This window comes from Chanodichthys erythropterus, chromosome 8 (genome assembly GCF_024489055.1).
Source record: "Chanodichthys erythropterus isolate Z2021 chromosome 8, ASM2448905v1, whole genome shotgun sequence".
In the NCBI taxonomy this organism is placed as follows: domain Eukaryota; kingdom Metazoa; phylum Chordata; class Actinopteri; order Cypriniformes; family Xenocyprididae; genus Chanodichthys; species Chanodichthys erythropterus.
The window spans coordinates 13,372,052-13,386,286 of NC_090228.1; the positions used below are offsets into that span (position 1 = coordinate 13,372,052).

Sequence of the window (14,235 nt, forward strand, 5' to 3'; positions counted from 1 at the left end):
CTTTCCTTTCCTTTCCTTTCCTTTCCTTTCCTTTCCTTTCCTTTCCTTTCCTTTCCTTTCCTTTCCTTTCCTTTCCTTTCTTTTCTTTTCTTTTCTTTTCTTTTCTTTTCTTTTCTTTTCTTTTCTTTTCTTTTCTTTTCTTTCCTTTCCTTTCCTTTCCTTTCCTTTCCTTTCCTTTCCTTTCCTTTCCTTTCCTTTCCTTTCCTTTCCTTTCCTTTCCTTTCCTGTCCTTTCCTGTCCTGTCCTGTCCCTTTTCTTCTCAATTTTCCTTACCTTTACTCTCTTTTCCATTTCCTATTCCTGTTCTTTTCCTGTCCATAACAATTTGTGTTATTTTCCTTTCCTGTTCTTCTCTTTTCTTCTTTATACTCTTCCCGTCCTTAACTATTCCTTTTTTTCCTTTTCCCTGTTTACTGTTCCTCATCCATTCCTTTCTTATTATTATTTTTCCATCCCATTCCTTTCATGACATTTCCTGTCCTCTTTACTTTTTCTTTCCCTCTTCATTTTCGTTTCCTTTACTCTTTTCTTAATTTTTTCCTCTTCCTCTTAATTTTCTTCCCGGCCTTTAACCATTCCACTCACTCTCCATATTCCTTTCCTTTCCTTTCCTTTCCTTTCCTTTCCTTTCCTTTCCTTTCCTTTCCTTTCCTTTCCTTTCCTTTCCTTTCCTTTCCTTTCCTTTCCTTTCCTTTCCTTTCCTTTCTTTCTTCCTTTTCCTCTGTCCTCACTCCTTTCCTCTTTCTCTTGCTTTTGTGACTTCTACTTTCTCTCTCTCTTCCTTTCATACTCTTCCTTTTTCCTTTCCTTGTCCTCTTCCTGCCTTTAACTATTCTTCTTTCTCTCCATCCTCCTTTACTGTCCTTTCCTATACTCTCTCTTAGCCTCTTCCCCTTCTTCTCTCTCTCCTCTCCCAAGTATAAAAATAAGTATCTCAATTGCAAATTGAAGTGTCTTCTCAGCTAAACCTAGTTTGGAAATGTAAACAGGCACACTTACACATACTCAGAATGAACCTGATCAGCTGATCCTGCTGGTATACACTGTGGCTCATGCAACCCTCATTTGCATGAACAACTCCTTGACTTGCATGACCCCTCCCCTGTCTGTCAGAAGCAATGCACCAAGTGTGCAGTGATGGCCCTCCAGAGCACTATCAACAGGCCATTAGCTTCCCTCTAATAAAGCACATTCATTCAGAGCCATTTTGATTTATTCACTAAATATAAACAAGCAGTAGCCACTGCAGGATCTTTTAGTGCTGAAGGAGAGGAGAGGTAAAGGGAAAGAGAAGGAAAGACTAGAAATACAAGTTAATGCAGTAAAAAAGAGCAAGAGAGAGAGAGAGAGAGAGAGAGAGAGAGAGAGAGATTAAAAGGATGGAAGGAATAAGGGAAAGGTTGCATAGAAGATCAAGGCTCTGAGACATGTGAGCCAGGTCAGGTGAATGAAATGAGGAAATTGAACTTATCAACCACACAACTGCTTCAGATTCAGTTTGTAAATGCGGCAGCATGGCAAGTAGCTGCTGATATGGTGCAGATCCAGGACAGCATTAAAGCAAAGCCTGAGGGGGCTACCTGGACTTGTGCTCCATGTTAAGTTGCATTTGTTCTTCATTTTATTTCTTTAAAATCCTCTTTGTGTATGACAAATAGAGGAGCAGATGAATACAGATACACAAAACATTTTTGAGCAAAAAACCCCCCAGATATTTTTATACATTACTTTCTGAATCCACAGCCTACATAAATATATAACAGGTATGTATGTGTTAGAGCTGTAAAATCGATTAATTGTGATTAATCACATCGTACATAAAAGTCTGTGATTATATGGTATATGTGTGTTTATATATTATATTTATATAATATTTCAGTCTGTGTGTATATACAGTATATTATGTAAACAGACTCTGTCAGACTATGTTAGATGTGATTAATCGATTTTACAGCCCTAGTACGTATGTATGTATGTATGTATCCATCCATCCATCCATCCATCCATTCATGCATCCATCCATTCACGCATCCATCCATCCATCCATCCATCCATCCATTCATGCATCCATCCATCCATTCACGCATCCATCCATTCACGCATCCATCCATCCATCCATCCATCCATCCATCCATCCATCCATCCATCCATCCATCCATCCATCCATCCATCCATCCATCCATTTATTTAGAGATTTTTGGAGAAAAAAGTAAGCGTTACTAGTATATCTGTGTGAGAGAGAGCGAACTTATATATATATACTTATATATAAACTTATATGCATTTAGTTTTCCTTGTTTTTGCATCATTCTCTCACTTTGTGTTCACTGATAAGCTCTGTCTCATGCCTCATTCAACCAGAAGCCGCATACTTCATTATGCTCTCTGCAGGAGCCACACGCACTCAGCAGAGTGAATATTCAGCGCCACTGCAGTCCACCACACTACATTCTGCCTCTTTTAATACTTTGATTGGAAGAGAGTTGTTATTGTGCTTTATCACTATGGTTTATGTTGGGCAGGTGAGGCATGTGCTATTATGTGATCCTGGAGCGCAGCTAATCTAGGAGGCTTTACAACAATGGATATGCCTAGAACAGTTTTTCAGCTACTAGCAGTAAAAAAGCTGAACTGGGATTTGATAGTTTCAACCTAACATGCAAAACATCTGATACCAAAATGCCAAAGTAGATGAATAGCCATATTATAATAGCCAACATGCAGTGGCTTTAATAAATATTCAGAAACTTCATTTTAAAATGTATTAAGCCACTGCGTAAGATAACAAGTGCCACTGATTTTAAAGAAAGTTAATAAAAAGAACTTTTTTTCCCCTAGCAAAACATTTCACAAAATGTTTAGCATTTTTTAATTTATTAAAATTATTCTGTCCAAAATTAAAATATTTGGACACTTTATAGTGTAGCGGGTTAGCTCAAAAGGGGAAATGTTAATAATTATTCATAACATATTATGATTAATTATGAATATTTGAATCAGTTAACCAGATTAACTTGATGAAGCTACATTAAGATTACAATCAATCAATCAGTTCATCCTGTGAACACTCAGTATTGATTATTATTTCATTCTAAGAAAAGGGTAGTTTTCATAGCCACCGAAAAATAATTCTTTCTTAGCATTTACAGCGCTTAGAGGGTGTAACAAGTTCGAGATCATTTAAGTGACAGTTATTTGCTGGCAGGGAGTCAGAACTAAATATGTATTGTGCACAAATTTATTAACTAAAACAAGAACACAACTAATCTAAATACATACACACAATCACACATACAGTACATGGGTAGAATGGAAAATAAAAGAATGAACTGAGCACGGAAATGGGGAATGAAGAGTCATTTAACCATGAAAGAACCACCAGTCTCTTATTTCAAAACTGCTACTGCTTATCCTAAACTCCTGCTTAGTGAACAGATTCGATACTTGCATGCCTTTGCAGTGAAAGCAGTCTGTTGTTCTGAACAGATTCTTGGTGATTCCATAAATGGATGGTGCTGAAGTTGCAATTGATTTCTGCTGCGTTGAATGAAGAAATGATGACAAACTTGCATGGTTAGTGTGAATCTTATAGTGGGGAAAAAGTTCTCTCTCTCTTCTAAGTAAGCACATGGCTGGGGTGCAGGTTGAGGCCTGTGTGGCCTGTGAGGCCTCCAGCCCAAGCCAGAGAGGCCACAGAGTGGCCAGGAGAAATAGAGAATCAGTTGGGAACAAGAGAAGGCAGTCAAACTGACAGTTCCTTTTAAAGTCTGGGAGAAGTCACCTCTCTTAGGGTTGACCTGACCAATGAGATTTCCGAGTGGAAAATTCCTCTGTGGGGGCGTTTTTACGGCTCTTTGTGTTTTGAGCCTGATTAAAATGGGCCTGGTGGGTTTGTGTCGTTTATACTCTGATTAATACAACAAACACAAACTGCATTCTGTGAGGAGGTGAAAGTGTGAGTCGTTAAATGAGCATTAATTTGAAAGGAGACACAATATATTTAGGGTTACCTTAACTAGCAGTTCCATCATAAGATATGCATAAAATAAAAATACTATGCAAGAGACTCTTTACAAGTTATAATCATACGCGCAATGTCCTGGGATGCATGTTCATTTATAGATCAGTTTGTCTATTAATTAATGCAGGAAAGTCTGTTTTTAGGGCTATGGGCTTTTCTTATGGCCTCTGCTTTTCCACATTGCTACATAGTTCAGAGCAATAGAGTGCCCCAGGGATGACGCTTTTTTGTAGGCAAAACCCGGAAGCGAGTTAGCATTTTAGGACTTCCGGTTCCAACGCCGTAAAGTCTATGGGTTTTTTGAATGGGTTTTTGCTAAATCGCCTTAAATAAGGTCTGTGGTTAACAAAGCCTCTAAATACTTTCACGTTTCGACCTATGACATAAAACACACCAGTTATAACCCGCTTGTGATTTTTTAAACTTTTACTGTGTCTTCAAATCGGCGGTTGCTAACAAATTGCTAAAAGGGACTACTTCCTTTGGCAGGGACTTTAGACGTCATCATTAAAAATGGGACATTTGGACAGCATTTCTCATGAAAAAGTGGATAAGTATTCATAACAGCACAGATCATAATCAGCGAGCATGTTTTTAAATAGAGTTGTTTTCTAAATACAGTTTGAGGAAGCTTGGTGGTGGCGACGTTGATCGGCGACCATGGTGTGCTGTAGTCCGTTTATAGCCTACTGTTAGCCTTTTATATCTGACGACTTTATTTAGGCTTCAAAATCTATAAATGTTGTGTTAACTTGTAAAGATTATCTTGATAGACAAAACGTGTAAGTGTCATAACCCTCTGTTAAACACAGAGCTTATTTTCTGCGATTTTCCAAAAGTCTATGGGAAAAATGAATAGGCTTTCAGTCGAGGGAACCCGTGCGCCGCTAACTTCCGGGTTGGCCTACAAAAATGCGTCATCCCTGGGGCAGCGACCTTATCAAACGGTATCCATGGTTACTGAGGCCCTTGCCCAAGTTGGTCTTTTGGGGGATGGGTCCACAGACCCCAGAGTGAGTTTTAAAGATTATTTGTTGAATATGACAAGTAATTGTATCATTCATTATTGTATCAGTCATTACAATAGTTATAAAATGACTTTATTATGAACTGTCAAAGGTAACTGACCTTAAACATCTACTATAATGACATTGGGACCAGTTGAGAAAAATGCAAAAGTGTTTGTTCGTTAATTTGATATCATTATTTAACACAAGTTATTTATTTTCATCCATAATTTTTGCTCATAGACATTCAGGCAGATGGAAACTTCAGGCGTTCTGTTTGTTGTGTTTGCAGGTCTCAGCGGTGGATTCTCTTGAAGGACCCCTGTTGCAGGTGGAGGGTCTCGGCGACTTGCGACTGGAGCTCCACAGCAAGAAGCTCAACATCCACCTGGTGCTAATCGACGAGCTCCATCGACACCTCTACATCAAGTCTACTAGCCGTGTGGGTCACCGCGGCAAAGACAAGGACAAGGGACGGTGAGCTACTGTAGATTTGATTAGGCAGTGCATGCAGTTTGGCAAAAGTAGATGCTAATTGCTTGATTCAAAGACTTCAAATCTAGTGTGAATTCAAATCAAAGAGTATTCAAGAAAGAAAAGTATACATTGTCATTTTAAAGATATGTGGTCTCAGTGTTTGAACCCAAAGTAGAACAACAATATGAAAATATTACAAAATGTGAATAAAAATCTTTTTGATTCAGGTTGTGGCAGTAAACTGAAAGCAATTACCTTTGGAGCGGCAAAGTCATTTCTCAGCTTTAGATTAATTTACCTTCGCAGGTTGCTGGTGGCAGGGCCCAGAGCTCATCTAATTACTGTGTGTGTACTTTTTAAAGAGAGAGACGTGCTCTCTTAAACCAAACATCCCATGAGTCACTGCTGTCTGATCATTAATAAGAGTGTGGAATATGCCAGACAGAATAACTGATCAGACTAATTAAGAATCCAGGCCTGAATATGGGCCAGAGCTGGTGTAAAAACCCCAGCTAGTTTGACATTCTGAATAAACTTTAATTAGTCAAAGGGGTGACACGTAGAAAATGTGTCACGCTTCTTCTTTAAAGTCTGTTTCTGAATCTCAGCATAGTTGTGCTTCAATTAATAACAGGCTGCTAACGGGGTGATTATGCTATCTTGAAGGGAAATCACAATATTAATTCTTTATTGAAGGCTTCGTTCACCAGGCTCTTAAATCATTAGCTTGTTGGTAAACAAAGCCTCTCTGGCCCTGTTGCATCCTTCTCACCAGAGTCGTGTAATTAGCCGATTTGCGACTGTTCTCTTCCTGGCCTGGCCGCCGTGGCACTGATGCCGGCATTCAGCACAAACAGAGATAAGTCATTCGCACCCTTGCGGATGAGCATGAGAGGAATGATAATAGGTTTTTGCTTTTCTCGATGGCGACACGGCCGCCCACGTGCGCACTGTCGCCGGGGGATTGCTGACCCCCTCTGTCAGCGTGCCGTGTGAACCGCCACGGCTGCCTCTGCAATGCTAATTCTCGGAGATTAGACAAGGCGCAGCGGTGTAGCGCATTAAGCTAATGCAGGTTGGTGACCCTGCAGGGCTGAAGTGTGGAGTTGTTTGTAATAGTGTTTTTGATCTCAGAATTGAGCGTCCATGTTTGTCACTCTTCCACTGCTCTGTTTATGGCCATGTAATTATAGCGCAACGCTTTCATGAGGAGAAGTGATTTATTAGTCAGGGTCATGACGCGATGACAATTTTCTGGCAGGATTTTTATTCATTTCGTCTCTCTCATGTTTCGCAATCTGCCTTGTTTGATTCTTCCTGTTCTGACCACTTTAATGGCAATGTTTTTGCGGAAAGTTCTCTATTATTTTCATAAAACATTCATGGCTGGTCTTTTTATGAATGTTTAAACAACAGCTGCTGTCATTCTGAAAATGGTTTCTGTCGTGAAGAAGGAAATAACATTTACCTGTATTGCTGGTCTTTTTCAGGTCTGCTCCAAAGGACACATCTGTTTTGGATGTCGGTGGTTTGTCCACTCCACGCAAGCTCACAGAGCCCTCACAGTTCAGCACCCCAGGAACATCCAGCAGTAAGAACCTCCACAAACAGAACAACAGAAATGACAAAAATTCTGGAAACACTGGGCCAAAAACCAGTATTGTATTGTTGTAATGTGTTTTTACAGTCAAAATATGGTGCTAATTATTAGAGATGTAGTGAATTGAATATAAATTAAATACAAAAATGTTATTTATAAAAAATTTTATATTTATACATTTATACATTTAAAATGAATATTTATTGATTTTAAATATAGTATACATATACATTTACAAATACAATACATTTACAATGAAATATAATAGGCACATTTAGTTATATTTAGTTATGTATTTTCTATGTTGGTAAAAAAGCTTTTTTCTTTGTATGTCCAAACATTTTCATTGACCAAAATGTTGATATGTTCACAACGTACGATAAGACAAAGTGACCATTAGCCAGTGTGGGGGAAAGTTACTTTTAAATGTAATGTATTAAAGTATGGTGTTACTCCCTAAAAAAGTAACTAATTGCGTTAGTTCCTTTTTTTGGAAAGTAATATGTTACGTTACTTTTGTGTTACTTTTTCTCATCTGAGCAGGGCTGTTTGTTTGTTTATTTTTATAACAACAGAAAAGTTATATTTTTTGCAAATGTAAAGGCCCTTTCACACCAAAAGTGAAATGAATAAGCGTCAGGTTGAAGGAAATGTAAATTCACTCCTGTACAGTAGAGGGCGCAGTTCAAACAAACAAGCCTTTCAGCTGTGCTGCCATTTTGGAATACAGAAGAATAAGATGCAGGAAAAATAAATGGCTGAATCCCAAATGGCACACTTCTGTGCACTTTCGGGCTTGTGGACTTAAAACGCATATGTGTGTGTTAAGTCCATGAGACTGTAGGGTCTCACATTCATCATTTTAGGTTTCAGAAGGAAACTCGCGAGCGCCCCCTTTGCGGCCGCTATGTGCCGTCGATCCGCACTTCAGCTGAGCCCGCAAGTCTGCGAGCTACGCAGAGGACTTTACCCGGCAGTCAAAGCGCCATTGCGTCACAAAAGTGCTGATTTAGAGGAAGACTGTGAGGGTTTATGGTGCCATTTGGGACCTGGCCAATGTATGCCCACATTTAGTACTAGTCTAGAATAACCATTATGTTTACACAGCGCACACAATGCCTCTGCACTTCTTTCTGATTTCTCTCAACATGGGGACAGAAGAGGTGTCAGCCAATAAATGAGAAAACAAAGTAACTGAAAAAGTAACTCATATATTTTTTTGTAAATGTAAAAGTAATGCTTTACTTTACTAGAAAAAAGTAATCCGATTATGTAACTCGCGTTACTTGTAATGCATTACCCCAAACACTGCCATTAGCCATTGAAAGAGAGTATATAGAGTGCTACTTTTGCAAGAGAGAGTGCGAGTGAATTAGAACTTGATTTAGTGGCTCATAATTTGAATGATGGATTCCTCTCTGCTGTACTGAAGGGAACAGCGGGTGTCCGGGCCGTTAGGAAGTGAGAGGTGATTTTGTTGGGCCTGGTGCTCCATTTTGTCTGCCAGTGTTCAAAGTGCTAATTAAATCATTAGGACACATCTGACCAGTGTCACTGTGTCGTTTAATATGCCACTGGAGGCTGCCACAGATAAGAAAAAACTTGTAAATGTTGCTTTTTGTGTTACTGAAAGCAGTGGCATACATATACTGCTATTAAACGTACATGGAGATGGTCATTTTAATATACACGCACACTAATACTTTGACATACCAATTTTCTCTTACAATTACACAGTGACTCACACATTCATGCATCTCTAAAAAAGACGTGTCTGCACACACACAAGAACATGCTCTCTCAGGTTTCATGATCTCAGTACATCATGTTTCAGTAAGCATATTAACCGGTGCAGATGAGATACTCTCTTACGTTATTAATCATGCAGCACTGTCAGCACAGCGGGGGTGCGGGCCTTGTTATCCATGCTCTCCTGTGTGGGGCCGACTCCACTGTGAGCTCAGAGACTGTTATCAGACCCATCAACCCACCCACAGCTGTCTGTTTCTCATACACTGTCTCTGATCTATCTATCTATCTATCTATCTATCTATCTATCTATCTATCTATCTATCTATCTATCTATCTATCTATCTATCTATCTATCTATCTATCTATCTATCTATCTGTCTGTCTGTCTGTCTGTCTGTCTGTCTGTCTGTCTGTCTGTCTGTCTGTCTGTCTGTCTGTCTGTCTGTCTGTCTGTCTGTCTGTCTGTCTGTCTGTCTGTCTGTCTGTCTGTCTGTCTGTATCTATCTGTGTGTGTCTGTTGTCTATCTATCTATCTGTCTGTCTGTCTGTCTGTCTGTCTGTCTGTCTGTGTATCTATCTATCTGTGTGTCTATCTATCTATCTATCTATCTATCTATCTATCTATCTATCTATCTATCTATCTATCTATCTATCTGTCTGTCTGTCTGTCTGTCTGTCTGTCTGTCTGTCTGTCTGTCTATCTATCTATCTATCTATCTATCTATCTATCTATCTATCTATCTATCTATCTATCTATCTATCTATCTATCTATCTATCTGTCTGTCTGTCTGTCTGTCTGTCTGTCTGTCTGTCTGTCTGTCTGTCTGTCTGTCTGTCTGTCTGTCTGTCTGTCTGTTTGTGTATCTATCTATCTGTCTATCTGTCTGTCTGTCTGTCTATCTCACTTTAGATGATTACTCACACTTTAATTTTTCTTATTTGCTCTGATTTTGCTAAAGCATGTAGAAGCCAGAATAATTTCTGTGTTGCCTGCAGTTTCTTCACATTACACGAAATGCTCGCAATTATTGCTGTCGCAGTGCTTTATGTGTGATAGGGTGACGCCATCAGAAAACGTTTCCCCTGCTGCGGAAGACGCTTCCCTTTTGTCGCCTATTTTGTCTAATGGCCTTTTGCACATCATTTGTCGGTGGTAATTGTAGTAATTATTTAGCAAGCTACAGTTTGGGGGGTGAAAAAGAAAAACCTGAGCCCATTAACTTGCCATAAACATTAAGACCATTTTAAACAGTCATTGGATTTGAGGGTATTAGCAGACAGGAAAATAAGCACTTCACTGTACGATCACTCTATTGAGCAGGTGAATATGGAAAGGTGTGTTATGCAGGTTTTTTAAGGAGTGTGCTGATGAGAAGGGAGGTAATGATTATAAAATGGTGAATCATACCACTGAAACATTGTTAAAGATGACTCTAAAAATCTGTTTAAATTGCAGGCATTGTAAGTTCAAGGTTCATTGTAGGTTACTTTACGTTAACATTACTAACCTTTTTCTGTGTAAAAGCTTTATATAAATAACTATATATATATAAAATAAATCTTAACAGATTGTTAGTACATTAAATACATATTCAGATTTATTCATTAAATTGGAATGTTCCTTTAAATAGTTATGTAATAATAAACAATATATAACAATTCATTTAAAATCATATCATAAAGTTTTACTACCTTTTACTGTTTATTTGTTGTCATGGTTGCATTTATATTTATTTAGCTGTTTCATAAACCATTCAGTCAAGTCATTCTGCTGTAATTATATATTGTTGTAATGATCTTCATAGAGTGTATGTGTTTTTGTGCAGCCCGTGAGCAGCAGGAAATGAGAGAGGACCAAGACGTGGACCCAGAGGAGAACAGTGCAGAGTTCATGGGGATCCTGATCAAAGCTCTGGCCAAACTCAAGAAGATCCCTGAGACCATTAAAGCTATCATGGAGCGTCTGGAGCCTGAGCTCAAGCAAATCCTCAAGAGATCCACCACTCAGATCGCTGACCACGCCTACCAGAGAGGAGAGAACCTGGCACAGGACAACCAGCCCAGGTAAAAGCTAATGGGATGATGGGGCTAGTAGCATCAATTGAAATTTGCTATCTGCCGTAAATATCCATACATTCTAAAAAATTGTGTTGGCTCAACAAAAAAATAAATTAACAGTTTGCATCAATTTTTTTTGAGTTGTGACAACTTTGAGTGAATTTACGTTCAACCAACAAACTATATTGAGGTAAAGGAACTTAATAATTTGTAGCATAAACACAAATCTTTAAGTTGATTACTCAAAAAAAAAAGTTGCTCCAACAAAAGTTGTAGCCCTGGAACCAAATAGGCTAATCTTGTCTATTTCAGATCATATCAACAGCTATCATAGCACATGCTAGCATAACTTATTTAACATGTATATTTAATGAACAAGTAAAATATCACTTGTCACTGGCAATAGCGCAGTCATTGCTTATAGCGTCAATGTAGTGTTTACCTACATGTATCTACTCTTCAGCACAATGGTAACCAGAAAAACTTCATTATTACAGAAACTCTTTTAAATGTCAAACATAACAGCATTAAAAACTAACAGGTCTTTCTCTTCACTAAAAAAAACAATTAAATTAACACTTAATTTCAACATTTATTCTCTTTATCCAGTCCCTAAGCAAAGCATGCTTAGGAAATCCACTGACTAATTTCCGAAGTTATAAAGACAATTTCATTAAGTAACAACAAAAAAAAATTATAGTTTAAATTACAGATGATATTAAGTTGATGTAATGATCAACATTGTTATGTCAATAGAACTCAACAAAATAATGTTTGCAACAAAGGTATAATTAAAACAATAAATTGAAATTTTAAACTTGCAACCATGCATTTATTTAAACTGTGGTAACTGGTTCCCTGAAATACTTTTTAGAGTGAGTTATAATTTACCATACTATAGCTGTTTCCTAATTGATTGATTGATTGATTGAATATTGGTTGATTGATTGCCAAAATATTGTATGGTGGTAAAAAAACAAACAAAAAACAATCACTTTTTTTTTTCAGCGCTAACAAAACAAACGAATAGAGACGTATTCAAACAGCTCAAATAAATTCATGCAATTGCACAAATTAACAATGGGAAAAGTGTGAGTCTGAAATTCATGTTTTGTTTTGTCAAGACTTATGTAATATTTATAAATCTTTTTGTATATTTCCAAATCTCATAGTATTTATTTGTGAATTTGTTTATTTCTTTCAATTATAAATAATTTTCTATTTTGGAATTTTTTATGAACAAATATAACCACGTAAATAAGTAGGAAGGGCACATATTTCTTTATGAAAATCATAATTTCTGCATATTTGAGACACAATCTGTTCTTTTTATTTCCCTAAATATGCACAGCCATACTGAATATTTGCTCAATGGCTTATTGTTTCAAGTAGACGTCTGCGCGGGATGGATTTTTCAATCCTGCTCCCGCAAGATTATGTACCGCTCCCTTCCGCTACCACCAAAAATATGTTCGATTTTATTCCATTCCCGCCCAAAATGTACACAGTTTGTCCCGTTCCTGCCTGCAAAAGCACATAGAAAGATGTCTATGCTGATTTTTCAGTCCCGGTCCAGTTAGATTCTGTTTCGTTCTGGTGTCTACATGCTATTTTTTCCCATTTCCACACACACAACACTTGAGATCTCCAGTTACAGACTTCTACTTGCTGTTATTGTTAGATAATTATGTATTGCGGGAGCCCACAAGTCAGTTCTTTCTCCTGGGTCCCACGCACATATCAGTATCATAGCTCCCGCATCCGCACTCAGCAATTCAAAACTGTCCCGCGCCGCACTTTGTTGCACCAGGTCCCGTGAACCTCTGGTTTCAAGCATCTGTAGTTAAGACACTCATTTAAAGACAGCATAACACTTTTTACTTGAGACATTTGAAATTTTCCTAGTGCAGTTACATGTAAGGTGAGACTTGATTTCAGCGCTTGGCTTGTGATTGCATTATGAAAAGCGAAGTGTTAATCTATGATATTATTGGTTGATTTTTGTTTTTCCCTGCTTACATGGCCTTGATTGCATCAGATCAGGAAAGTTGTTATGTTTTGATGGAAGATTATTAAAACAAATTTATTTCTTTATATTAACACGTACTGATAAATCACGCACAGGGCGAGAATTATTAAATTATATCCCTAAATGATGTAGGAAATAAAAACTGCTGATGACAGTCACTTTAGATGTAGTTCTCCCTCTTACAGTGATTTTGTTTTTAAGGGAAGCATTTTTGAATGCATTTGTGCTGAAGTGTGATTGGTTTCCATTGTTTTCCTTCTTTATTGCACTCTCTCTCGCTCTCTCACTTTACCCGATGATGGCTCGCTGGATCAATGCTCTCATCTGTCATGTGGCATTCATACCTCCCTCATTTCCAGAAATGGTGTAATCCATAAAAGCGAGTCGCGGCCAGGGTCTGCTTAAGCATCGGCTCTAACTGAGAAAAACAAAAGCAAGGGAAAAAAAGAGAAAGATAATGAAGGCTGTTGAAGTAACGCTCTTTACCCAAGGCAAAACTCTCAATTGCTTATTTTTCCATAGCCATTCTCTGGGTTTTAATGTTTGCCCTCCGCTGTTCTCTCGGATGTGAGCTTCCAGTGTGCAAGGGAACATCCAATGAAATTTCATTGTGTGCTTTTAATGATAATTTAATCGGGGGCTTTTCTTTGAAAGCAGTGACTATTATGCTGGAAACTTTAGTAATGTAGGAGACATTTCCATTTTTCACAAACTCATTTGAGAAATGGTTTTGTGTATAAATGTGAGTTTCATCTGAATGTGCTAATGTATCATACAATGTAATTACCTTGATAAATAACACACAAAGCACTGCTGAATTAATATGGCAGTTCATAAATCTGTTTCCTGTAAAAGGTAAACCAGCTGAAAACATCCAGATGACCTGAGTTAAAATGAGGTCCCATTTTAGCCATAGAGCATTTTCAGTGTTTATTTGTGCGTCTCTGTGTGTGCTATCTTGAAAGTTGAGGCAGGGCTCTGTTTCTATGGAAACCTCAACAGAAAAAGGAAGTCACTGCTGCAATACAGTTCACAGTGAAAAGTATGCCTTACATGGTGTCCTAACATGATGTGACAAAGGCTACGTTCACACTGCAAGCCTTAGCAGTCAAATTGGATTTATTGCTCAGATCCGATTTCTTTGTGTGGCTGTTCACATTAGGTTCTTAAATTTGGCTAATATCAGAGTCGAGTGTGAACTGGTCACAGTCCTGAACTGACCTGCATGATTTGGATTAATTGCTCAGATCCGATTTCTTTGTGTGGCTGTTCACATTAGGTTTTTAAATG

The 14,235-nt window shown here is 38.0% G+C and overlaps 1 protein-coding gene across 1 annotated transcript in view; it reads left to right on the forward strand.

The window, feature by feature from the left end:
- Positions 1-14,235, forward strand: part of exoc4 (exocyst complex component 4) — a 146,440-nt gene that overhangs the window by 9,257 nt on the left and 122,948 nt on the right. Inside the window, exons 4-6 of the mRNA XM_067391025.1 lie at positions 5,321-5,505; positions 6,996-7,096; positions 10,685-10,922. Of these exons, the coding sequence (XP_067247126.1) occupies positions 5,321-5,505; positions 6,996-7,096; positions 10,685-10,922 (524 nt within the window). The remainder of the gene's footprint in view (positions 1-5,320; positions 5,506-6,995; positions 7,097-10,684; positions 10,923-14,235) is intronic.